The 25,664-nt window shown below is 38.6% G+C and overlaps 1 protein-coding gene across 3 annotated transcripts; it reads left to right on the top strand.

Moving 5' to 3' along the window:
- Positions 1–336: 336 nt before the first annotated feature.
- Positions 337–25,046, top strand: AMN1 (antagonist of mitotic exit network 1 homolog). Of its 3 annotated transcripts, none has more exons than XM_050913730.1 (7): positions 337–398; positions 7,293–7,425; positions 11,131–11,275; positions 13,476–13,693; positions 17,371–17,427; positions 21,094–21,205; positions 21,858–25,046. In XM_050913730.1, exons 1-7 carry the CDS (start codon positions 337–339, stop codon positions 21,929–21,931), a joined length of 801 nt encoding a protein of 266 aa, XP_050769687.1. In that variant the 3' UTR covers positions 21,932–25,046. The 3 variants fall into 3 exon arrangements, with proteins under 3 accessions (XP_050769687.1, XP_050769696.1, XP_050769704.1); XM_050913739.1 differs by lacking the exon at positions 337–398 and adding an exon at positions 1,953–2,014; XM_050913747.1 differs by lacking the exon at positions 337–398 and adding an exon at positions 2,189–2,216.
- The last annotated feature ends 618 nt before the right edge of the window (positions 25,047–25,664 follow it).

Raw genomic sequence — 25,664 nt, 5'->3', positions numbered from 1 at the left:
CTGTGCCCCTTGCCTGAAGGCCCCTAACCTCCCCAAGCTCCCCTGTACTTTTTCCAGGCTTGGGAAGACACTCTGTCCTAAATATTAAGCGCTGGAAGTGGGGGGAGACAGCCCCTTTGTGCGAGATTTGGGGTTTTTCACAATATTTCAGGCTGCTTCATGAGGCACTCCTGCCGTTTCCCGCCACAAACTCTGAGGCGATCCCAGGGCGGGCCGGGAGCAGGACTACATCTCCCGTCATGCCCGCCTCCCGGAGGGAGCCGCCGCCATTTCGGCACCGTCCCCCGGAGCCGTTGGGTCGGGGCGGCGCTGCGTTCCCTGGTCCCCGCCGCCGCCATGAGCCGCCTCAGCGGCGGTTGGGACGGCGCCGGCGAGGAAGTCCAGCTCCTCCTGGACCTGTGAGTGCCGCCCCGACAGCCTGCCCCCGTGCCCGCCGGCTCCCTTTCCTTCCGGGAAGTCCGGTCGGTTCAGGGCCGGCCGGGCGGGCCAGACCGCTGGCCTCAGAGCGGGGCCGCGGCCTCGAGTAAACGCAGCGCCACCGAGGCAACCCTCGGGGCCTTCCTATGGGGGAGCCCGGAGGAAGGGTTTGGCCAGGGTGACAGGGCAGGGAACAGGATTTGGCAGGCCTTTGGCGGGGGTGGTGGAGTGGGTGACAGAGTTCGATAGTGGTGGCAGGGTAGGTGACGGGGTTTGGCAGAGTTCAGCAGGAGCTACAGGAGAGGTGACAGGGTTTGGCAGAGGTGACAGTTTGGGAGGAGTTACGGGACAGGTGGCAGGGTTTGACAGGAGTGACAGAGTTTGGTGGGGGTGACAGGATTTGGCAGGTTGATAACAGGATGATCCGTGACAGATCTGGATGTGGAGGGATGGTTGAGCATCCCTGGCTTCACCTGGCCCCAGTGAATCCACTGAATGGTGTTTTGCTTTGAGGTTTTCATTATGTCAAATTCCTTTGTGTTTAGAAGGGAGTTAGAGACAGCATGGGGTAAAATATTTGATTTGACAGATGAAAGAAAAATAGTTAGCAAACAATACAGTTAGACTTTTATTCTTTTAAAGCAATGAAGATAAGATTATAGTTGCCCTGGTGTAGCCAATAAGTGTTTTATTGTTTCCTATGAAGTACAATAACAGTGAAGACATTTATAATTTAAATGATTAATTGTTTAAACTGCAGATCAGTACTGTACTCTGAGATATCAACCAGCTTTTTGAAAAGAATGTGATTAATCTTAATAAGCTTTTCTCTCAAGATAAATTTAAAATTCTGTGGCAAGAGACAGTTAAATGTAACTAGAAGATTTGACATAGCTCACATTGATTTCCATGTATCTGCACTGGTTTTGGAGTATTTACTGCAAATTTGAACTAAGTAGCTGGTCTAGATTTGCAGGTCCCTATTCAAGCATGGCTGCATTAGCCACTTAGTATCTTCAAGAGAAAAAAATTAATCTTAAGTTTGCATTAGGTTTTTAGATACAACTGGTTTTATGTACTACAGTATATGGTGACAATCTGCCTCCTTCAGGATGAAATGCCGGAAAAGTTCATTTACCCAGTGGCCAAAATGTAGGTGTCATGATAAATATGTATTTAGCATGTAACTGAAGTGTGTGCCCTTGTATGTCAAATGACTGCTTGCCCATTCACGTGACTCAATAGGCATCCATCGTAGAAGAGGGAACAGTCACATGGTCGGTGCACACACATAGCCCCCCCAAAGGCTCAGAAAGTCTATTTGACTCATCCTAGCCAAAGGCAGGGTGCTGTTTTGCACTAAGGAGGTGCTGGTTCATTTGGGATCTCAGTAGGAAAGGCATGGGCTCTCAAGGCTAGTTAACTGGTTTATTGCATAAAGAATAGTAGTAGTAGAAAACATGATAGCAATCTTATGTCCCTTCTGATGCTGAGGACCCTGGCTATTGCAGCACGAGACAAGCCCCTTCACATTGATCAGCATGCTGCACAGATCCCGTAGGTGATGAAGTTCACACTCATGGTCTTTAGAGCTTTGGTAAGATTTTTTTTAGAAGTAAACAACTATTCTTCATTTCTGCAGTCAAGTAAAGGAATGTTACATGTAGATACGCTGTTTAATCTCAAGACAAGAAGAAGAATGTGGATGGTGTAATCTACGTGTACGTATACTGACTCGGAGCTGTGTACAGGCTTCTCTGTTACAGTCAGTCAGCCAAGTTCATCCAGCAGTCACCGAGGTACGGTGAAAACATTGCATTCTTACACATCTCCAGAGGAATGAGTTAAAGGCGATCATGGTGTGTGCTCAGGTTATGTAATGGTCACTCATGCTGGCATACAGGCCTCTGCAAGCAAGGCCTGTGGTTAAACTCTGCCCAGATTCTGCTTGAAATCACTGTCTTCTCGTTGCAGTGTCTTCTGCAATGACCTGCTGCAGGCGCCCTTATTACACTGTGCTAACTTTAGTGGTTTTTTTTAATGTTCCTCCACACTGGAAATCTTGCTTCTTTCCTTGCCTAAATCTGTGCTACACTTCAGATTATAGAGCCTTAAGATTTTGACCTCTCTAGAGTTTTTAATTGGTATGAGTTTAATTTGCTGTGATTTGGTGGCATTCTGGTGCCAGACAAGGTTCTGTTGCAAAAAAATTGTTCATAGGGACTCCAGAGTTGTGGCTATATGCTAAATCTAATTTGGCTTAACTCTAGGCTGCTGCTGCCCCCTGCCCTCAGCTACTTGTTCTGGCAGGGTTGTTTCTGTGACCTCACAGTTTTAGTCAAGGGAATTGTCATTCAGATCAGATGCCGAACACCTCACACTGCAGCTGTGAATTTCAGAGCTGGCATGAGGAAGGCGCAGTAAAGAGTGGTTGGAGAGACAAGGGGGTGTGGAACTAGCCTTTTCAACATCTGTTTGGACTTTGTATTTGGTTAGAGTGGTGTGTAATGACAGCTGGACTGCTAACAGAAATTAATTACAAGGGTTCTGTCTTGCTAATAACTTTTCTCTTTTTGCAAAGCTAAAACAGTACCCATACTTTTTTTGTTGTGCATGATTAATCTGTTAAAATGATTTTTAAGACGAGTATTATACTACATGCTTATGTTCTTGTGATTAATCTTAGATCTTAGACCTGGTAATTTCTCTTTACATGTACTGTAGCGCTTGATACCATAAACAATTTCTACTTTTGATTGGTTACTAATCTTTTTTACATTACTTTATTAGTGCTGCTGCAGCGATTTTCTATATTAATATGAAAATATAATTATTATACCAGTAAGATTAATACTTGAAACTAGTAATTACACAACTTTTTAACAAATGTGTGTAATTTTAGTGTATTGTTTCTTCTCTTATGCTGATCAGGTGATGGCCATCTATTTATGCCAGACTGCACTTTAAGCTTCTTAGTTATGGTAACCCTTAGGCTTATTGTTTAACTAGCAGAACTTATAGCAGAAACTAAAAACTGAAACAAATCTATTAATGTGTGGAGTAGTCCTTTTAATAAGGTAATTATTTTTAAGATCTCCAAACCTAACAGAAAGTGCATTTATTAAGGTGTTTCTGCTGCTTGATAGTATCTGCTGCTTGTCTGCCACTTGATGGCCTTTTCCCCCTGCCCCAGAAGAGAAATTAGCACAGAAAAGGTCACATGCACAAGAGCATCATATTGGAAATATTTAGAAACATTCTTTTTTTTTTGCTCACGTTATATCTTACATTACCTTCTGTTTCCTGAAGTTATTGTTCCCGAGATGAGAAATGACCAACTTACACAGGCACTCCTAGCTGATGCAGTTTTAAGGCCAACATGCTGAGGTATGCCAAATTTGTAGCTGGTTTACATAATTATGCTTGTTTGAAAACTGACAGTGTAGGAGTTGCAGGGCCTGCCAAATAGAGTGGATGCCTGGCAGCCACAACGCTTGCTGGAGAGGTGGAGAAGGCAGCTGGGGCATATAACAGCTTTAGCTGTCATACTTTTAGGAGGCTGCTGTTACAAATTTCTCAGAGCCCTGGCAGGTGTTTTAAGCTGACTTGTTCATGCCCAGACATGAGCTCAGAACGAAGAGAGTTTCTACCATCAAAAATGAGACTCTTAGAGCAACACAAATGAAACATCAAATTTAAAGGTGTTTTAATTAAGATTGTCACTACATGATAAAGAAGTGTGCTGCACGTGTAAGTCATCACAAGAGTATGTAGTTAGGTATTGCTTAGGTTTGATTATTCCATGTGTCATTGATAGATAGCTCCTGTGTAACAGATATCATTAACAGGGGGCCAGCCTATTGCAGACTAATGCGTTACCTGACCTGTCAGTGTCTTGGAAAACTAAGGTCTTACAAAGCCATCAGAATGTTTACAGATGGGTACATCTGCATGAACAAAAACTGAGGACAGAAGTAGAGCATCCGTTTCAAAACAGAGGTTCCTTTTATGGTCTTGCTATGAATATAAATTATCCAGCCCTAAAGAATGAGGGAAGATGTATCTATTTTGGTATTTGTTGTTATTAAACCTATTTTAGTATCTGTTCTTCTGGTTCGTTTCTTCTTCTGATGTGTCCCACTTCTATTTCATGTGACATAACTTAGTATAAGCTGCACCTTGATGTAAGTTAGCCTATTTGTAGAATAATTAGTCATAAAGATCTAATTTCTGTTTTAGGTATTGGAAGTACACACATTTGTCCTGTTATAAGGCCTTAAGGTCATAAAGCTTAAGGTTAAAATCATAGGCCTTTTCTGTTCTGCACTTCTTAACACATTTGGAACAAACGAGTATGCTATTTGACACTTTGTAGACGACTCTGAACTCTAAACAGCTGATGTACAAGTCTGATGATGTGGAGCAGGGAAAAAGCAGTTGGGGGTTTTGCAAGAAGGAATGGTCTTTTATCAGGTCATTACAGGAGTAAAGCACTACTAAGTTTGCCCTGTCCATGAAAAACAGGATTCATGGTTTCTTTCATTAAGTTAGACTGGGACAAAATCTGTCTGCCAGGTGAATGCGTTATACTCTTTACTTACCAATCTTAGTTATTGCTGTGTGTGTCCAGATCACATAAAAGTATAGAGGCCAACTACAGTAGAGAGAGTTACTGTACAATTACAGTAGCTGCTCTGAGTTTACTAGTAGGGTGAGTTAATGGAAAAATGTTTTGTAGGACAGTAATGTTTTCTTTCAAAATTTTGGATAGGATTTAAAAAGAAAAGTTGGCCTAGGGAATCTAATTCAGGTAGCTATGATCAATAGATAGTAGAACCTCCAATTCAGGGAACTCCATCACTTATATGATGGACTCACGTTAGGTTTCTAAGCAAGAGGAGGACAGTGAGGAGTTACCCTTCCTCCCCCATTTCAACCACTTCCATTTTAGTTTTGCTGTAGTGTAGTCCTTTTTGAAGTCTTGGCATTTCCTAGATGAGAGAGTGTTACCTTTTCAGTTATCTCTGAATGTTGGTTAGGTTCACTCTAGTTTATGTTCCTCATTTACCTAGGGACTTTGTTTTTTGATAATAAAATCTCCCTTCAGAGAGTTGCAATTCCTTTCTTAAGGACCAGCAGTTGTCTTTTAGCATATTAACAATTGGTGATTGCTCTGGAGGTCAGTATGCTCAGGATGCTTAGAAGCTATTCATAAACACTTCTCGGAGTTGTCTCTGGTGTTTCAGTAAGCCTGTGATTGTAATTACAGTTGCAGAGATTGGGACATTAACATTTTATGTTTCCTATGATACATTAAAGTGCTGTAGGAATCTTAAAAACATAGGATTGCGTGATTTGTGTCCCTCTGTAGTACTCAATATTGCATAAGTGAATACTCTTCTGTATATTTGACCTTGAAAAGCATTATTTCAAGTGTTCCACCTGGGTACTATGCCACATATATCTGGATAAGACTGATCTCTTTGTTTTATTTTGCTTAAGTAAAGTTCTTAATGTTTTCTCCCAAAAAGCTCTGTTCCATCTGGAGTCTTTTAACATATTCTGACTGAAAGGATCCCTTTTTCTTGCATTCACACAGATAAAATTCTAGGATTTCAAATCCTGTCTTAAAGCATCACCAAGCATTCTGTGATTCTAGTAGGCCTATTCATATTTATTTCTGCTTAGTCCTTCCTTTTCAAATGAATGCTTAAACCCTGTGTGTCTTTGAGATTTGTTTGCAATTTCTCATGCAGCAGTATCTCATGATGGAAACTTTGTATAAGTCTTTGTGTAAGTAAGTTTCATTGTCTGGCCAAGGGAACAGGTTGCTCCGAACAGGGAAACAATTTTGACCCTAATACAAAAGGTGCCCAGGGAGTGTTTATGCTGTGTAGAAAATGCAGTGTATGGTGGCATTATTGTTAGTTCAAAATCTCTAGCCCAGTGTGTATGATAATCAGGCTGTTTCCTTCAGGTTGATAAATCATTCTGATGAATAAACGTGGGGGGAAGGAGGCCTAAAACACTGCTATTAAAAAAGGAATGGCTATACTGAGTCAAACCAATCAATGTTTCTGATTGTGATAGGATTTCAGCCATCTGTGTGAGAACCTTCCTTCTCATCCCAGGGCAGCTTAATTTCTTGAAGAACCATTGCTGATGAGGCTTTTTGAATACCTTGTAAAAATCCAAGTGGGTTCACTTTCCCCTATATATTCTATTTTCTGTGTGTCCACTTGTTATTTTATTTGCCTAATCTACTTTGTGGGACCCTGAGCTTGTTGATATGAGATTTCCTGGACCCCAATAAGGCAGAAAAACTTCTGCCTGAAGTGACGATCCTCTGTGATCATATCTAGTTTTAAGCACAGTTAAAAGGGTTGAGCACAGGGTTACACAGCACAATTCATATTAAAAGAGTACTACAGACTAGACAGTGAACAAAATACTACATCTAAAAATATTTCCTTAATGTTTTTAACTGAAGTGAAAGAGACATGTCCCTTCTCTGGAACTAGCTGTCCCAACTAAAGATTTTACTGCCTGTCGCGTGGAGGCTTAGCTGGTGAAAAGGCTTTTCTTAGAGCTCGTGAATGTATTACCAGCAAACTCATTTTGTGAGCTGGGTTCGTGATTGCAGTGAATGAGGCTAATTTTTGCCTACAGTTGATTGGGGAACACTTGCACAGAAGGATCAGCTGATTGACCGCAAAGGGCAATAATTGAATTGGTGGTAGCATGGAACAGCTGGAACTGATAAGGTTTGAAAGCAGCATAGCTGGATGCAGAAGATGACATCTTATGGCTTGATTGTTCTAGTTCTAATATGTAATGCCTATTTTTGACTGTACTGTAACTTTCCTTTATTTCAGATGCCTTCAGTGTTTGACAAAGAACCTTTCCAGATATGCTGCAGATATTAAGTCGTTGCCACCCAACATAAAGGATAAACTGATCAAATTAATGAGTAGGCAAGGGCAAATAACTGATTCAAATATCAGTGAGGTAAGAACCCATTCAAAACTATTCTGTCTGTGATAGTTAATACAAAAGGATGAACTAAACTAAAACTGTTTACACGAGACAACAGATAAATTCAGGCGTGCTTACTCTGTCCATGTCTTTACAGTTTTTTTTCTTAAACTTCATAATATTAATAGTCCTGTATCAGTAGTAATAGGATTATGTTTGTAGTGACAAGTAAATTAAAAACATTCTCCCTTCAGTGATAATTGACTTCTGTGTAATCAGCTGACATATATTATCCTTTTTCAGTATGGGAAACTAGACTCTTATTGCAAACCAGTCTCTGTTCCTGAATGTAGTATATTTCAAGAAGCTAGTGCATAATTTAGTAATGGAAAGATTTCAGGAACTTGTTAGATTTCTGTTAAGTTCTATTGACATTATGCACATGATCTCCATGTAATTTATTTAAACCTTGATTCTTTGAAATATGATGATGCTAGGGCTAGAAACTGATAGGTCAAATTCTCTTATCCCTTTTGCTCACTGATGTGTGTCAGTGTTTCAAAATGAAACCAGTTAATGGCTTTTATTTAGCTATAAATTATGGGGCACATCTATTTTGGTACCTGTCTACTGTTATCTTGTTTAGCCTCAAAGGGAGGCGTGAGAATTGAGGAAGGCTAAAGGTTGGCCTTGGTGAAACAGAAAATGAATGACTCCTTGTTCATTCCTGCTTTGACATGTAACTCGGAAGAGGCAAATAGTATTAGTTTCTCAGAGTCGGAATAGTGAAGCCAAGACTATAGGCAGAATCAGAAGTACTGTGGAAAACTTACGAACAAAAAAATTTATCTTTAGTATGCACCATTTTTTGATTGCACAAAATAAGTCTTTGAGTAAAGATCAGAGTCTTATTTATCTTATTTTGGAAAATATGAGTTGACAAAATTTGGTTTAGGCTATCTTTTCAGTAAGTAATCCTTTCTAAGCATCCGAAGAGATGTATATAATTAAAACCATATGATTGTGTGTGTATAAATGCACAAAATCTATTAGGATATCTTTAGTCTGGAAATAATCTAGAGAGTTACAATCTTTTGTCACAATTGTAGTCACAATCTACAAACAAAAGTTACAATCTTTTCCTCTGTCTCTTTGTAAAATCTCATCTGTCTTTGTCTTCATTCAGCAGTTGATCAGTGCCTTCTCTTGGAGCCTGTTTTCCTTCTGACACTGGGATATTCTGTTCTGGTTCTTTCTCTCATGTGTTTTTCCTTTCTCTGTTCCTGCAATTTCCTGCAATTCTATCCTTAGCTGTCATCACTTTTCTTGGGCATGTTATACCTTAACTTTCTTTGCTAACAGTTTCCAGGTTTATCTCACTTGCATTTTTAAAAAAATGCTAGCCACCTCTTGGATTCTGAATTCATACTGTTTCTCCATACCATTTCGCTCTTCAGTTTTCATGTTCTTTCATCTTGCAGATATTCTTGTTGCTTGGCATAGCAAAAATGGCTTATGTTGTTTAGCTCTTCTCACTATTCCTTGCTCACATCATGTATAACCAAAGTATTCTGCATGTGACACATTTGCAGTGTCTCAATGGATCTTCCATACGGATAAGGAATTTTTTTTCTTTGCTATTGCTTCCATCCTGCCCTTTTCTTTCATAGTCTCCACAGTATTGCAGCTAGATCTATTCTCTTGGAATTTTCCAGGCTATGCTCTCTCATTTGTTTTTATGCATGTCCTTTCTTTGGTGTTTAAGCATTTTGCTTAAAGTTCAATTTCTTCCAGTTGACATTCTGTTAACCTGCACTTATGTATAAACGTCTATTTCATCTCTTACCTCCCTGTTCTTGCCCAGATTTGTATTATCATGCATTTTTTTCCCTCACTCTGCTTTTTATTTGAAGCAGCCTTCCACGACACGCATGCTAAACTCCTTATTCCAACTCACTTTTACCATGAAAATCTGTAAAGCCATTCAGCATATGTCCACAGGATATAACTCTATACTTTAATCTCCTGTACTCTGCATCCAAACAATCCATACTCTATCTAAAATTCCATCTTCTGTGAGACAGATTAGATTTTAGTATATACATTTAGTGAATATGAATCTGTGAATAACAATAGAAAGCAAACCTCTAAGTAATACCTGAGTGTGTGAAGAATCATGGGCTAGGGAAGCTTAATACTCTAGCTACTTTATATAGGCAGTATTCTGATAGTATTGTTGCTTCTCATTTAGACTTCCTTGCATCTAATGGTTCTTTTTCTCATAAGATTTCTCAAGTGGCTTCAAAACCAGCAGTTTGCTCACTTTTGTTGTGTCCTAGGCAATTTGGAACTGTGAAAGAAAGCCAACAGTCGGGGCAAGCATCTTGAATAAGTGTTGATGGTCACTTTGGCTTTAAGCACATCATCTCTGGGTTTGGCTGTTTTAGTTCCTCAGATATGAATTCAGAAATATGAGTGAAATAAGAGCTGAATGTTATCTTGTGAAAACTACTCACCAGTGTATTGTGGGATATGTTGGTGGTTTTGTGGCATAAAGAGACATATTTGAGGCTTTTAGCATTTGTGGAGAAAAAGCTGTCAAAGCTGTCTGAGGTCTGCCATTCGTTTTGCAGAAAGCTTGCAATGATAATTACTAGAAGTTTTTGCGTTTTTTCAAAAGGCTTATTTGACTTGGTCAGTAAAGATTTTAGCATCTTACATATTTGCAAAACAGAAAAACAGTATTCCTTGTAATATCTTTATTGTACCTGTTAGAATGGTGAACCTGAGAAAGGAATAGGCCTTTAACAAGCCTGTCAGCTATGCTGTTATCTTTGCTTGTGTATGGAAATTTACCGTATGCTTTTATCCCTGTGAGTTAAGGAAGGGAATGACAAGCTGAAGGGAGTAATACAAGGTAACGTGAAAACCTGATCTAACGTTTGCCTATTGGTCTCAAGGACAGCTCCGCAAAGGTATAGATTGTTTGCACAAGAGGGGGCTATGAACAGTGTTTATTAAAAAGTAGTGAGAATCCTTGAAAATTAAATTAGAGGTAAGATATATGGCTATTGTTACTAAAATCTGAGGCCTTCCATTGCTTTGGGTCTAAATTTCATAAATGTCCTCTTGGGGAAGATTTCACAAAAACTCCAACCTATGGTCTTGTGGGAGCGAAAGTACCTATTTAATGAGGATTTGGTACCTCCTTATGGTATGATAATGAGATTGCTTGTTTATGAGAAAAAGAGTGTGTGTGTAGGTGAGAAGAATACTCTGGGGCAAAATATCTTTCAAATACTACCCTTATCTGTTCAGCGGATTTAAGTTTTGATCGCAGGCAGTATTTTTTTACACTTCAGATTTCTGCCATCAAAGTTGTGCTAGTAAGTTTGAGGGTATTATCCTTGGTAAATGTATCTGTGCTGGCAGAAGCACTAGTGTTAGCAACTGTACCATCAAAATAGTACTTCCACTGTTTAAATAGTAGTGTTAATGTGCTCCTACTCTAGATGTGATCACAGAAACTGAATGTTCATGCTGTACGAGATGAACTGTTGCAGCAAATATACCATATTTTCTTTAGAGTTTTTAGTTTCTAGGACTGGTAACCCCATCCTCTAGTGAATATTTTTTAAAAGTTCTATGTGATGTCTAACACTACAAGTATTTTAGATAAAAATATGCATGTTCTATGACATAGCAGAGTTTGACTGAAATGGTAGGTTTTCGTTACAGGTATTGCACCCTGCTGTAGAGTCTCTAGACCTCCGAGACTGTGATATTTCAGATAATGCATTATTGCAGCTTTATAACTGCAAGCAACTGAAAAAAATCAACTTAAATTCTTGCAAAGAAAACAGATTGGGAATCACTTCAGAAGGTATGTTATCTGTGCACAGATAACTGGGATCTTATTTCTGTTTTATTTTTCTTGTTAGATTGGAGTAAATTGCAACAAATATCTAGGGTAGACATTGCTTAAAAAAAAATCCCCAATGCCATACCAATACTAATTAAAACTCACTTCAGTGGTGTAAATTATAGGCCTAGAGCACTGATTATCTTATGAAAGAGAGCTATCAGGTTACTCTCATGCTAGGTTTCTGGTAAAACTATGCTACATTTGAGTGTATTTTCCACTTCATCTTAATTATTCCTTCCTCAAAACTTGTTCCAGAGCCTTACCAGTACCACTGGGGTTGAAGTTTCAGGCTTGCGATTTCCTAAATTACTTTTTTACCCTTTTTAATTAAATGTATTTGTTATTAAATAAGCTTATAGCATCTTCTCTGACTTAAAAGACTTCACTTGCTTTAGGACTTTAGGATTTCAGGTGTTACTTTTAACCTCCAGTTTCAAGTTGTATCAGGAGCTATTAGCTTAAAAGAATTAAGCTTGCTGAGTTTTATTTCCCACAAGTTTTGTTTTGTCTTTTGATTACACTTACTCCTTTGCTCCATCATTAACTCATCCTTATTGGAAATTGAGGCAAAATATTAATTTAGTATTGAGCTAATGTATACTGTACTTTAGATCAGTCTTGGTTTGTATTTTCTTACCACTGCATAGTGATACACTTATCTTTTTACTTAAATAATTGGTTAAACTTTTAAAAATTGATTTTATTTATTTTCAATGTCACCTCATTGTTATACTTTTTGACCCCTAAGATATAGTTTGCAATGGTCTTCCCTCCATACCTTCATCTGTCCACTGATTTCTAGTGCGGTTCTTAAGGTACCAGCTAAGCCTAGAGCTCTTTATGTACACTTTTCATCTATTTGGATAGAGATTCCTGATTACTTTGCAGTTAAAACTGGAAAGTCTAGTTCTTTATTGGCAAGTTCCTAGTCCATCCAACTTTACTAACTTTCCTACTTATAAACTGAGCCCTTTTTAAACTGAGAATCAGTTATGAAGGCTTTAATTTAAACTGCAACAGTTCTTTATCACTCATCTCAATTACATACAGAAAAAAAAGACCCCAAACCACCCCATTTTAAAGCAGTGTTATCTTTTACTAATTCAGTAACAGGTGGGGGTTTTTTGGTTGGTTTGTTTGGGTGGGATTTTTTTTTTTTTTTAAGAAACCTGGTGGCTACCACATCCAGAAATGTCTGAGCCCTGTCACTACTAGGAAACTTCTGCTCTGTAGGTTGTACGTGGAACATTTAGTGTCCTTTAATACAATATTCGGTAGTACTTATTTCTCTGTCAAATTCAACTACCACTACTGTCTCTTCTGTCATTCTTTGCAAAGTGGTTCAGACCCAAGCAAGTACTATTTTGTCCATGTTTCTTTCAAGTTCTTACATAGTAACATATCTTAATGACATTCAACTTTTTATTTCTATCTATCCAGAAGTGATGTAATTTTCTGTACCGCTGTAATCATCACGTTTCCATCATCCTTGAAATAAGTTCCTTTCACAAATTGCATCTGTGGTTCATGTACTTCTATTTTATTGACTACCTTGCGACACTTCTGTGCAAATATTTCGGTTATTGCTGACTGTCAGGGCTCTGAGGGCACCAACAGACCCTAATGGCCATGACTGGTCTCACCTGCCATGCCCACCTACACCAGCTGTCTGTGGACCTTCAGTCCTGGCCTGAGCTGTGTCATAGGTGTACCTGGTTCCTGTCATGCTTCTGAACTATTGTTTTGATTTCTTGAATTGACCTCAGACATGACCTCTTACCTTGCTTTTTGCCTGTATTCACTGCACCATCAGTGGCACTATCATCAGCCTGCTTTCAAGCCATTGGCTTTTTTTCATGCACTCACTGAGGTGATACCTCATGTATATAATGTCCCTCAGGTATCCCTCTGCAATATGGAAGGGAATTCAGCATTTAGAAATTTTTATCAACTCTAGCATTGTTCACTGTCATTTTCTTTTTCTCATCCCTGAATTAAAAGAAACCAACCACAAAATTATTTCATTGTACAGAGCCTTGCTACCACGGCATGAGATGAACGTTGAACAGTCAAGGACCAGGGGACAGCATGTTGGATTCAGCATGGTGGTTATGTTAAAAAATGAATAATTCTTTAAATTGTTCTGTTTCTTTGACAGGTGTCATAGCGCTGGCCTTATCCTGTCCTTACTTGCGTGAAGCGTCTTTTAAAAGGTGCTGTGATATAACTGACAGTGGAGTTCTTGCTCTTGCGCTCAACTGCCAGTTCCTACAAATAGTGAACTTGGGTAGCTGTTCAGGCATCATGGATGCATCTCTGCAGGCACTAGGAGAAAACTGCAAATTTCTTCACAGTGTGGACTTTTCATCTACTCAGGTAACTATGGTGGCAATTGGCTTATTGACTTTTGTTTGTTTATTTTTTTAAGATTGTCATGATAAAATTGAAAGGGGATCTTTTTAGCTCTACTCTTGACAAGATTTAGGACCACAGTTCACTTCCAATTTCCCCCTCTCAAGGAAAAGGAAAGATATATTTTGCATCTTGGTAACCAGACAAATACACATTTTGGCATTACAGCATGTATTGTGGACCAAAGAGAAACTTTTATTAAAATCTACCTAATACTGGAGGTTTTTTTCAGTATCTTTATTTAGTGCAATCATTTTCTTCAAGTTGTAAAGTAATCCAAAATATTTCATTTAAAGAAAGTAGAATCTTGGACAGATTATTGTCTGCTTTCAGTTAGGACAAACTGACCTGAATAATAGTAATATAGGATGTCAAACAATATAAGCCCCTAGTAGAAGTAAACACTCCATAATTAGTTCTAGTTCAAGAGTGACTGTGCTTTCTGAGTGGCTTGTCAGAGTTATGTTATGGAGTCAACACGGAAAGAATGACATTTAAAATGTCAGAAAGGGCAGGTAAGAGGATTTAACAACAATTAGTATTTAGCATGAGAAGGGGGAGATCAGCTGCAACAGCAATACTGTAACATACTTCATAATTACAGTGAGATAATGAAGTGAGGGAAAGGATTTTTTACAGTAAGTGTAGCATTCAGTTGACTGATGGTGAGTGATTACTTTGTTAAATGTGAGTCAAGCACAGAGCATTTGTAATGAAGTGTCAGATCTGGAAAACACATAGCAGATTCTTATTTTAGATGCTATTCTTCTTCTTTCAGTTTTTCCAGCAGTAGGGCATCAAAAGTAATTTTAATCTTTTCTTTGGTAATTTTTATTATTATCATTTAACTCTATTTCTTCAAACTTATTTCATTACTTTTTTGTTCCCTTGCCTCTCTCTTCCTTTATGGGAAATGGCTAAGTTTCCCTGTATATGTTTTAAATGAGATGAAAGCTTCTTCAGTAACTAAATGTTTCCACATTTTTTTATTCCTTTCTGATAATCATATGGTGATAATACACTAGAATTCTGAATTTCATTTGACTAAAAATAAATGGAAACATATACTAGATATAAATGAAGTAAGTTTAAGATGAAGCAGAGAAACTATGGATGGCTCATGCCTGTAGAGATTGCAAGGCCTAACCATATTCTTGTGTTTGAGTGCCAGAATGTATAGTAAAAATATCAAGTGGAACTGTCAAAGCTGTGTGAAAGAGTAAAACAGTGAGAACATTGGAAATAAATGAACAGGCAAAGACGGGCACAGCTTACTTGCAGGAACAAGGAAGCAGATGTGAGCTAGACTACAAAGGGGCCAAATGCCTCAAGGTGATGTAGCCATTTTAAAAATGGGCTCATCTGGTGACTGCAGAGATGAAGTACAGTAAGTAGAAGGTATAGAAGTGGTACAAAATAGCAAGAAATGGGGCGGGTGAGGCGAGGGAAGGATTGAACTAAGAAGGAGCTGTAGCTCTGTGTCCCCTGTATGCACACAGACAGTGTGAGTGGAAGCTTGGCCTGAAGAAGTCTGCTACACTGACCCAGGACCGCATAAGAAATCTATTTATGTTTACCATTCTGAGGAGGTAGGTTTTATACATAAACCCTGTACTTACTGCTCTACTTCTAGTGTGCTCTAAATCCCAGCAGTGTTAACAGGTAGAAACACAGGCTCAAGAGTCCAAATCCTTGCACTAATTAAACAGTACATTTCCTCTTTAATGTTCATTGACTCAGTGTATGGCAAATAGTTGTGGGAAGAATCTTGCCTGAAAGGGCTGTGCAGACTGCAGCAGTTTTCTGTGTGGGGTGTGGGACAGTTTAGTTCTCTGCAAAATGTGTTGGCAAAAGCAGGAGTGTTGCTGGTTAGTCATTTCATCTGTCCAGACACTTCTCATGTAGAACAGAGCTGGGTTGCTAATGTACTTAACTGCTGGTACTGGGCTACGTAAGCCCTTGCTAGAGATGCATACAGAGTTTGGTGACAACTGCTCTGTACCAAGAAGCTGATGTATTTGTGGCTTGGTAATAACTGCAGGTGGTTTATCCCCAGTATGAGAGTGTATCCCTTGATGAGGGTGGGCAGATGTGGCATTACAGACAATGCACGTAGACATTCAATAGGGTAGGAAACAATACTGCAACACTGTAGTAACAGTATAGCAGTGGTTACTGTGAGCTCATACAGGGAAGTGAGGGGCCTTTATTTTAATACAAAACTGGTTTAATGCTCTCACGCTGTCGTAACCATACACTCACAAGCGTCAAGACAGTAGCATTCAGATGGTCTCTCCCGTGTTCAGGCTCCAGCCAGGCAGTCTGGTCCGGGTTTGTTTTGATGACATGGAGGATAAAGGACACAAGCTATCAAATCTTAATCACTTTACTCGGGCTGGTCTTAGGTTGGTGACCATGCACTGGTTTTGGATGCGCCGTTTCATACCCTTTAGGAGCTGACAGTGATTACTGTCTCCATTCTGTCCCACCTATGGGAGTTAGTAGAATTTATTCATTTACTGCCCTTTGTCTCCTGGTCTGGGTGTCTTGAGGAGCTAAACGTGCCGTCGTCTTGATGACCTGCTAAGCTAGGTACTGACAGTACCTGCCATTCTTATAGGCCTTCATGTGCCTCCATGCTGGGACATTCCTGTCCATTCTCCATTTGCACTGATCTGACCCTTTCTATTACAGTTCTGTACAGCAGACTTGCAATAGAGGGCCAGAAGGCAATAAGACAATTTGTGCAATGGGAATAATCAAGTCTTTAAACAGAAATGGAGCTTGTGGTCTCTGGATTCTACCTGTCAAATTTGGCTGAGCTTTACTTTGTGTATTTGATGACTACTATTCCTGCCATCTAATTTAAGCTCTATGAAAAAACCTGTGTGATGGATCTGATATCCAATCCAGCTTTTGAAGTGGGGAGGAAGTTTAATGAATTTGGTTCCCGGAAGCAAACGAATAAATTGGCCTTTCTTGCCTTTCTAAGGAAAGGAATGTCTTTTGTCTCTCTCCTCTCTCTTGCAGGTAATCATTGCTTCGTGGCTCTCTGTACCCTATCACTTTGATAAACCTTTTAGTGCAAGTGTATGACAACTGCTGTAAGACTGCTTGTTTGAGGGATTTTTGTCTTATGTAACTGGTTTGCTTCAAGATAAGTAAAAGTAAGATAGCGGATAAAAGACTGCTATGATTACTTTTTTTCCCCAACCCAAGAAACTTTCTTCAGGAACATCTCCAGCAGTTCTGAAAACAGGAGAAAAATTGGTCTAGGTAGAGCAGAAGTGCTTTAAGCCTTACAAATTAGAAGTTCCATGCTCTGACCAAAGTAGTGTACCCACTGTTAAATGAGACAAGCTGCAGAAATAGCAGTTACGCAGTTGGAAACATCTGGGTAGAAAGCCAGGCTGGATCACATGGCAGTAAAATGCAACAGTGTTTAATAGACTGAAAAAACATGCTTGGATAATTTTCTCTACAAGCTTAGTTGGGAAGAAAATACTGTAATGTTAAGCGTATTCAGTGACTGCAGGGAGTAAATAAATTAATATAATTTTTTTTTGTCCCCCCAAATAGCTGTGTTTGAAAAAATTGAGCTTTAATCCATTGTGTTAATAACAATGTGGTTTTTTCTCTAGGTGACAGATGATGGTGTTGTAGCACTAGTGAGTGGAACATGTTCAAAGAATTTAAAGGTAACTGACTTAACCTAATAACAAAGAAATTAACAAAAGCAAATACTTCCATTTTTTAATTATTATTATCAGTATTACTTCTGAGGTATGGTTTTTATTGGCTGACTTTTGCGTTTGTTTGTATACACACTTGCCCTGATTTTGGTTATGAATTAAGTATTTTCTGTCTCTCTAGCAGTGCCCCAGACCAGCTTTTTGAGAACCTCAATCTTTTCAAAATGAGTTTTCTTCTGTTGAATGTACTATGCTTATTTTAACTCATGTTGTTTTAGAGTGCTGTATAATAAATGCAAATGAATGCTTAACTTTTTCCCTTGATTTCTTTGGAGTTGTTTCTTGATTCTGTTGAACGCTGAGGCAGAATTTGTAATGTGGATAATTTCATAGATTTAAGAAATCAGTTAGCACCTCTGCATAGGTGAGTTGTGAAAGCAACTGTGAAAATGAAGTTCTCTTTGCATAAAGATTTCTAGGCACTGAGACAGTGATAAAATGATGGAGAAGAGGCATCCCATACCTCTTACCATGAATGATGATCTACTTTTCTATATAGTACATTTCTTATCTGTGTGTGTGGTTTTGCTTTTGTAAAGGCTGGTTCTGAATCCAAGCTATTAATCTAGAAACTAAGATGGGAAGCAAGTCATACTTTTACTAGTTTATAGTGTTTAATTAAAAAAACAACCCTAAACAAAATACCAAATCTGGGTCAACTGACAGTATTAATAACCTGGAAAAAATAGAACTGTTATTGTTTTATTTGGAGGGTGAACAGTTAGATTTGGTTTTGTTTTTTTCCAGCTGATCTTGTCTATTTTGGCCAATCTTTTTAGTCTTGATAAGTCTTGGGGTACAAGATGAAATTATTATTTTTCAGACAATAGCAATGAGAGATCTTTTTTTTGTCTACTAGAAGTGACTTGAAAATATCTTTGTCTTTTAGCTGGTTACACTTATAGCTGTAGCAAAACATTGATTCCAGATTTTCTAAACAACCCTGAGACTACGCAGATAGTCTTCATAAGACACCTCTCGTATCCAGCCTACAAATGTAAAGCAATGTGTATCAATCACTGTGATTTGGATTAGGTCATTCAGACTAGGTCACTCCCAAAAGTCTTCAGTACATATGTCTTAAAACACAAATATTGTAATAAGTTTTCATAAGTTTATTGTAATAAGTTTTGGGTTTGCTATTGAGTAGAGCAGGGTTTTTAAAGTTCCTAGAGGGTTTTGAACTATTTTCCAGCAATGTTGGTATAATTACTCTGTCAGTATTATCTTCCCTCTTTATTATTACTGTCCACAGTTCGCAGAGAATTATATTCTTGTGTGTAAGCCCTTTTTCTTCAAACCGCAGAAACACAGTTCCATTTATTTTAAATAAAAATTTCCAGCTTATGGAATGTGGCCTTTGGTGTTTCCTGGTCACATTGCTGTAGTTACTATTTCTTTGAAAGTGCACAGGTTTTCTTTTGTGTGTGCTGCACATGGATGCCTGTGCAAGCTGTACTAGATCAGGAAGAACAAGTTAGGTAGCTTACATAAGACCTGCTTCATCTATAAGTGTTCAAGAAAGTAATGTTGAGGTGGTGGGCTTTGATTTCAGAATAACTACTGAGAAATTTCAGTCATGCCAGACTGAATAGTAGCATGGATTTTGCTTGTTTATTTTCCTGTGCTCAATACTTGTTTCCACTTCCTTAAAAGCCATGTATTTAAGTGCTTTTGCATTTGTTTTTTTGGGGGGGGGTGGGGGGGTGGCAGTCTGTGCAGTATTTATAAGGTAAAATTTAATGTTTTTGTGTGGAATGACAATTTTAAAACCAAAAGTTGTGTTCTGTCAGTATAAACAGCTAGAATGGTTTAGGTCTCTTCGTTTACAAGCAGTAAGAAAAAGAAATTTAGTAGAGAATATAGAATTATTTGCTACAATCTCTTCTTCAGTGTAACTCTTTTCCTTGTCTGTGCCACAGTCCTCATACCTCTGTTTCATGTCATCGAAGTGCAAATTTATAGACAGTGTTCTAATGTCAGGTACACGTTGAAAAAAGTAGAGTCTTAAAATTCTCAAACTGTAACTAGCAGGCAGATTTATAAATCTTTTTACTTCATTCAGAGGCATTAAGATTCCACATTTCACTCTACTTATTAAAATGAACTAAAAACTATGCATATATCAGCTTTTGTATATCTTGCTTCTGTGAATACAGTTCTTGTTTTCTGTGTCATCATTCTGTACAAAGTTGCATTTATTACGAAAGGTCCCTTTCATTTCTGTGCTCTTTCAAGATCCTTGGAATTTATCATTTGGAAAGACACTCTTTCACAATAAAACAATGGGGTTTTTTTATTTTTACACCAAGATCCCCAAAGTATGTTTTCCCAAATCCTATTTTCATTAGATTTGATAGTCTCTTTTCTGCATTTCCTCTTGTATGTTATATTTATTAATATGTAAGGCAGTTTAGAGGGGAAAAAAAAGTTGGTAATGATCTGTTAATTTATTCTGAGTTTATTCTTTCTCTAGCACATACAACAGGTACTAGTTTTACAACTGCACAGAAATGAAGAAGACAGCAGGTTTTAGTCTAGTCTTGGAAGAAGTTCCTGGACTTCTTTTAGGAACCATGTAGACATATAGATAGATAGATATTAGGAACTTCAGCAGAGACTTACGAATCCTGCCTGTTTTGGGAAACCCCAGAATTCAGTTTGGGTCCTGTTCTCCTGGACAACAAATTACTAGGAGAATGTGTGTCATAGGAAAACCGATGGGACTCAAACACTGTAGAATCTCATTGAAGAGTTTTCTCAGTTGTCTTGAATGATACATGTGTTTTGGGAAAACTCGGGTTTATGGTTTTAGTTTCAACTCTTCATAGAAAAGCTGTCTTATTTTTCCTGAGGGTATTTTCCTGGTCTGTACAGGACCACATATGGGGTCAATGCACAGAGGAGTAGTAGGTCATAATTTCTTCTGTGTGGGTGTCATTGTTTAACCCCAGCTGGCAACTAAGCACCATGCAGCCGCTTACTCACTCTTCCCACCGAGGGGGATGGGGGAGAGAATCGAAAAGAAAAACCCTCATGGGTTGAGATAAAGACAGTTTAATAGGACAGAAAGGAAGGAAAAATAATTATGATAATAATGATATGACAATAATAATACTAAAAAGATTAGAATATACGAAACAAGCGATGCACAATGCAATTGCTCACCCCTCGCTGACCGATGCCCAGTTAGTTCCCGAGCAGCAATCTGCCCCTCCCAGCCAACTCCCCCCAGTTTATATACTGGGCATGATGTCATATGGTATGGAAATATCCCTTTGGCCAGTTTGGGTCAGCTGTCCTGGCTGTGTCTCCTCCAAACTTCTTGTGCCCCTCCAGCCTTCTTGCTGGCTGGGCATGAGAAGCTGAAAAAATCCTTGACTTAGTATAAACACTACTTAGCAACAACTAAAAACATCAGTGTGTTATCAACGTTATTCTCATGCTAAATCCAAAACACAGCACTATACCAGCTACTAGGAAGAAAATTAACTCTATCCCCACTGAAAACAGAACAGTGGGGATCTCTGAAAATGGTTGGGCAAAGGAAAGCTCTGCCTCCAAAACTATGGGTGCTCTGACAGGCTTTTGTTACTACTATTTTCATAACAGGAGATCCACATGGAACGCTGTGTGAATCTGACTGATGTTGCTGTGGAAGCGGTCCTTACTTGTTGTCCGAAGATACACATTTTTCTGTTCCATGGATGCCCATTGATAACAGGTAGGTCAAATCATGCAGGGAGTAAGAAGAGTAATTACTTCCTGATAGTATCTTCTTGCTCTCTGGAAACGCACACTATACTTTGTAAATAATCCCAAACAAATAATAACTTACCAGATAAAATAATAATCATACACTGAGATTTTCAAAGCAAGGTGAGAGTTTTGCTTTGAAACATGGCAACCTTCAGAGAGGGATTTTTTTGTTGTTTTAGAGTTTGGATTTTTTTCTTTCCTTTTTTCCCCCCCTCAACATGCTGATGAAGACCCAAAGTTGATGATAAGACTTCAGAAAAATATGTTAGCACCTTAAACCCCTACTCTATTCCAAAAGTATGGAACAGCATCCATTCAAGAAACAGTGGAATGGAGAAGGACTGGTCAGCCTGAAAAAAAAACAAACTTAAGAGAGGTTATGATCTATATTGCGTTTTTTAAGTTTGGTTGGTTGGTGATGCTTTACAGTTATGTGATTGGAGAAAGAATTGAGTGGTTTTGAATTACTACAGGTATATCTGAAGTGTGACATTGTAATAGCAAGATAAGCATAAATGCAGATATATAATTGAATTATTTTGCTGTTTACCTAATTTCTAAACACCACCTATGTATATTCTGAATGAATAACAAGAAATTCCTTGGTTCTTTTGCAGATCGTTCCCGAGATGTTTTAGAGCAGCTAGTCATATCAAACAAAATCAAGCAAGTAACATGGACTGTTTACTGATTATCTATCGTGTACGTATGAGTGTCAAGTTTACAGATGGGAGAGCTCTTTCAGAAAACAAGCACCTTGGAGAAATAGCTGGTGACTTTTGTACCACCGGATTGCTTCCCTCCTTGTTCCCACCAGAGGTCTCCGTCGCCATTCCAGTCCTTGCCTGTGAGTCTGGGCTTCCCCATTGTCTCTAGTTAGAGCCCTGTCTGTCTCTGCATCACTGATCATACTTCATTAAGAGGAAAGTTAAACTATAATTAATATTACACTGTCATCGCTCAGCCTCCTTGAAGTATCAGATTTGGTTACTACTTAGCATCTTTTAGCATCTGAGCTACGTAGACAAACCCAATTTAAGTAAGTCTGTGTTCTGAGTTTGTAGTCTGAGAGGGTGGTTGCAAGTAAAAGTACCAAGCCCAAACATAGTATTAACACTTATGCAGAAGTGTCTGTAAAGTTGGGACTTTAATCTGACAAAAGTCAACAGACAGAACTGGTGAATGGAGGTGGCATTAACAGCAATGCAAATGTATTTTAAGTAGTAACAATCAATCTCCTGTCACCATGTACTTTTGCTAGGTATGGAAGAAAAACTGTAGGTACCTTTCTTTGGATGTTACTGATGCCGCAGGTTTCTGGTTTTATTTACCATCAAATACTTGCTGGATTTTTACACATCCAAAAGTACAGTCTGTGAACATGTAAACATAAACTTGCTTTGAAATTGTTGTGGTGACTTAACAAATTTCAGAGTAGTAGCTATGATCAATAAAATAATCTTGTATATGGGCAAATACTTATTTGCTCTGGCTTTGTTCCTGCATGAAAATCCTTTTAGGGAACAAAACATTGGTCCTTATAAGCATAGCTGTGAGTGAAATAGGACCAAATTTAGTGTCTGAGTACATGAATCTCAGGATGGTAGAGTTCAGTAGAGTATGTGTTCTGCTGTATGTGGTTTATTATATCTCCAGTGGCCCCCAGAAGCTGAAAATAACAACCATTTATATATTGTTCAATTGTAGTCATATTAAAGAAAAAAAAATTTAGAAGTGTAGAATGAGTTTATTACATGATGGAGCTGTGGTCTCATCATAATTATAAGTCATGTTCACTGGTGTTCTTGAAACAGCATAATGTCTAGTGAGACTTCTATGACTTCTACATTAAACTTTTTTAAATGCTAGCAATTTTAGCATTATACAGGGCAGGTAGCACACTGTTGATACTCTGCATCTGGAAGTAGCAGGGTTTAACTAGGGTGGTCTTACATGGATCTGATGACACTTAGAAACCCATGAATTTAGGCCACCATAAGGAATATGTTTACTTTATAATTTAACACTTGTCATAGCCACACTCATTTTAACTGTGGCAGAAATAAACCAGTCTTCTACTAATCTATTTAAAGTTCAGGCCAAATTGCATGGAAGATAATAATATGTGTTGCATCCAGTAATATTAAAGGATATTATGATGTCTGACAATAATCTCTGTTCTTCTGTTGGTTATATGGTTTATGGAAGAGCAAGTGCATTTAGAAAACTTGTTCAAGTGTAACTGAAAGCATAATTTTCAAACTCCAGTGCCTAAATCTCTAACTCTTGTTGCATGCAGTACCATGGCTCAGCCCAGTGATGAATGTGTTCCTATGATACCTATAGGAATAGCTGCACCAGTACAAACCATTCCTGCAAACAGGAGAAGTTGGTTTTGCTACATTAGCAACTAGCATCCGAAGTTTGTAATTGCAGCAAATCCTCGGACCAGATAGAGGCCTAAGAACCTAATCTACCACGTTTTATTCCCTTTTTTGGCTATAGAGTAGTTTATTGTTTTGCCCTGTGGGGCAAATCAGGGCCCATCATTCCTTTGAACTCTTGGACATGAGCTGGCAATAAATTTGTTTTGCACTATTTTTCATATTGATCCATCTAGCTGATTAGGCAGCGGCAATGACACGCTCAGTAATTGTGTCAAATAAGTAAAGCATAAGGATCAGGCTGCCAGCCCTGGTTTCAGGAAGGGTGCCACAAAAAGAGTAAGTAGAATTGTAAGGTAACTCAAGTGGGAAGGGGCCTCAGGAGGTTTCTAGTCTAACTTCCTGCCCAAAGCAGGGCCAGCTCAGAGCTCAGACCAGCTTAGTCAGGGCTTTATCCAGCCAAGTCTTGAAAAACTGAAGATGACAGAGCCTTCGCAACCTTTTGAGGCAACTTGTTCCACTGCTTGGCTGTATTAATGGTGGAAAAATTTTTCCTTCTATCCTGTTTGACCCTATTCTGTTTCAACTTATACCCTTTCTCGCTAGAAGAGCCTGGCTGTCATCCTGACAACCGCCTCATAGGTATGGGCAGGCTGCTTATAGGTCCCTTGAAGCCTTCTCTTTTCCAAGCTGAACAAGCCCAGTTCCCTCAGTCTGTTATTGTAAGAAAGACATGTAACTCTAACATAGTGCGGTGATGGTCGCCAGACTCTCATCTCAAGTGCTACATCCAGAAAGAAAATTATAAATGAAGATAATGTAAAGCAGGTAAAGGTGGAAGACCACCAAAATCTATAACAGTAAAGGACACCTAAAAAAAGTCTATCTATGGGACAGTGCTACTGCTAACCTCACTGGCAAAGTTGTCCTTTTTCCCCTTGCTAATGTAACCTTGGATTTGTCACGTTGAAGGCAAATGCAGCTTACATTGTATCCTTAAATGTGCATGTAGATTTACCATCTTCTCCTATAGCCTCTTCTAAATGTGTAACTTAGTGGTATATCCTCACCTTGTGCTTAAAAATCTGTACAACACTGCAATGAATTAACACTGTATTTTTAGGTTTGAAAGTTTAATGTAAGTCATGTTAAATCCTTCACTGTCAGAGATTGAGTCTGCTCTCTTATGTGTTTATTGCTAGCATAACTCTACTGGAGTATTTTTTGATTTGGGTTAAACGACAGTCATTTTCAACAAATGTTTACAAGCACTGGGTGAAGTGGGAGAAGAACATCATGTATGCACTTATCACTTCATATTCTGTATTGTTTGGATATTGTTATTGTTGTAAATTGTTGGGTGAGCACTGCAGAATATTCCCATATTGTTCTGAAGATTAAAGTTTGTAAGTGTTCCGTTTGGATAGTTCTGAAAACTTGTTAAGTTATATTTTATGACCACGTACATCTGAATGTGCTCCTAAACCTCCTTCTTCATAAACACCATGGTTTTCTGAGTGAGTACCACATACTTTTTCACATTTATAAGCTTCCACCACATCACCTGGTATTTGAATAGTTGTAGGTGCATTGTGTTCCATTCTGCACTTATTAGTTCCCCATCACTGCTTGTTCAATGGTTAACTGCTAAAGGTGGCAGTTCCTGCAAGACTGCTCTGAAAAATGTTGGTTTCTTCTTCAAATGGCTGCATTTACAGCCTCTTAACTGTGGATCAAATTTTCGTTGGTGGGGGGTTTTTTGTTTTGTTTTTTTTTTTTTACCCTGCGTAGGGTTCTTCCTTGATAGATGTAGCTGAGAAAGAACGATTCTGGAGCTTGTTGTCCAGCATTTCCTCAAGAGAAGAGAAAAATAATTATATCCAACTTTTATTCCCTGTTTTTATTTAGTTACCTTCTGTTCAGAAACATCACGGAAGGAAAGATTTCTTCATCCCTCACCAGCTTCCCATGGTGATAGATTGCCTTTTTTACCCCTGCGAAGTTAGGGAATGTAGATCACTTGACCCTACCCTCTAGGGG

Source organism: Gymnogyps californianus, chromosome 1 (genome assembly GCF_018139145.2).
Source record: "Gymnogyps californianus isolate 813 chromosome 1, ASM1813914v2, whole genome shotgun sequence".
In the NCBI taxonomy this organism is placed as follows: Eukaryota; Metazoa; Chordata; class Aves; order Accipitriformes; family Cathartidae; genus Gymnogyps; species Gymnogyps californianus.
This window is presented reverse-complemented; position numbering and strand designations above follow the sequence as displayed.

Bases quoted from the DNA above. Each gene is read 5' to 3' on its own strand.
- AMN1 (XM_050913730.1), top strand. From the start codon at position 337: ATGAGCCGCCTCAGCGGCGGTTGGGACGGCGCCGGCGAGGAAGTCCAG. The intron at 17,428-21,093 runs GTAACTGACTTA...TTTTCATAACAG, and splicing joins CATGTTCAAAGAATTTAAAG to GAGATCCACATGGAACGCTG. The intron at 21,206-21,857 runs GTAGGTCAAATC...GTTCTTTTGCAG, and splicing joins TGGATGCCCATTGATAACAG to ATCGTTCCCGAGATGTTTTA.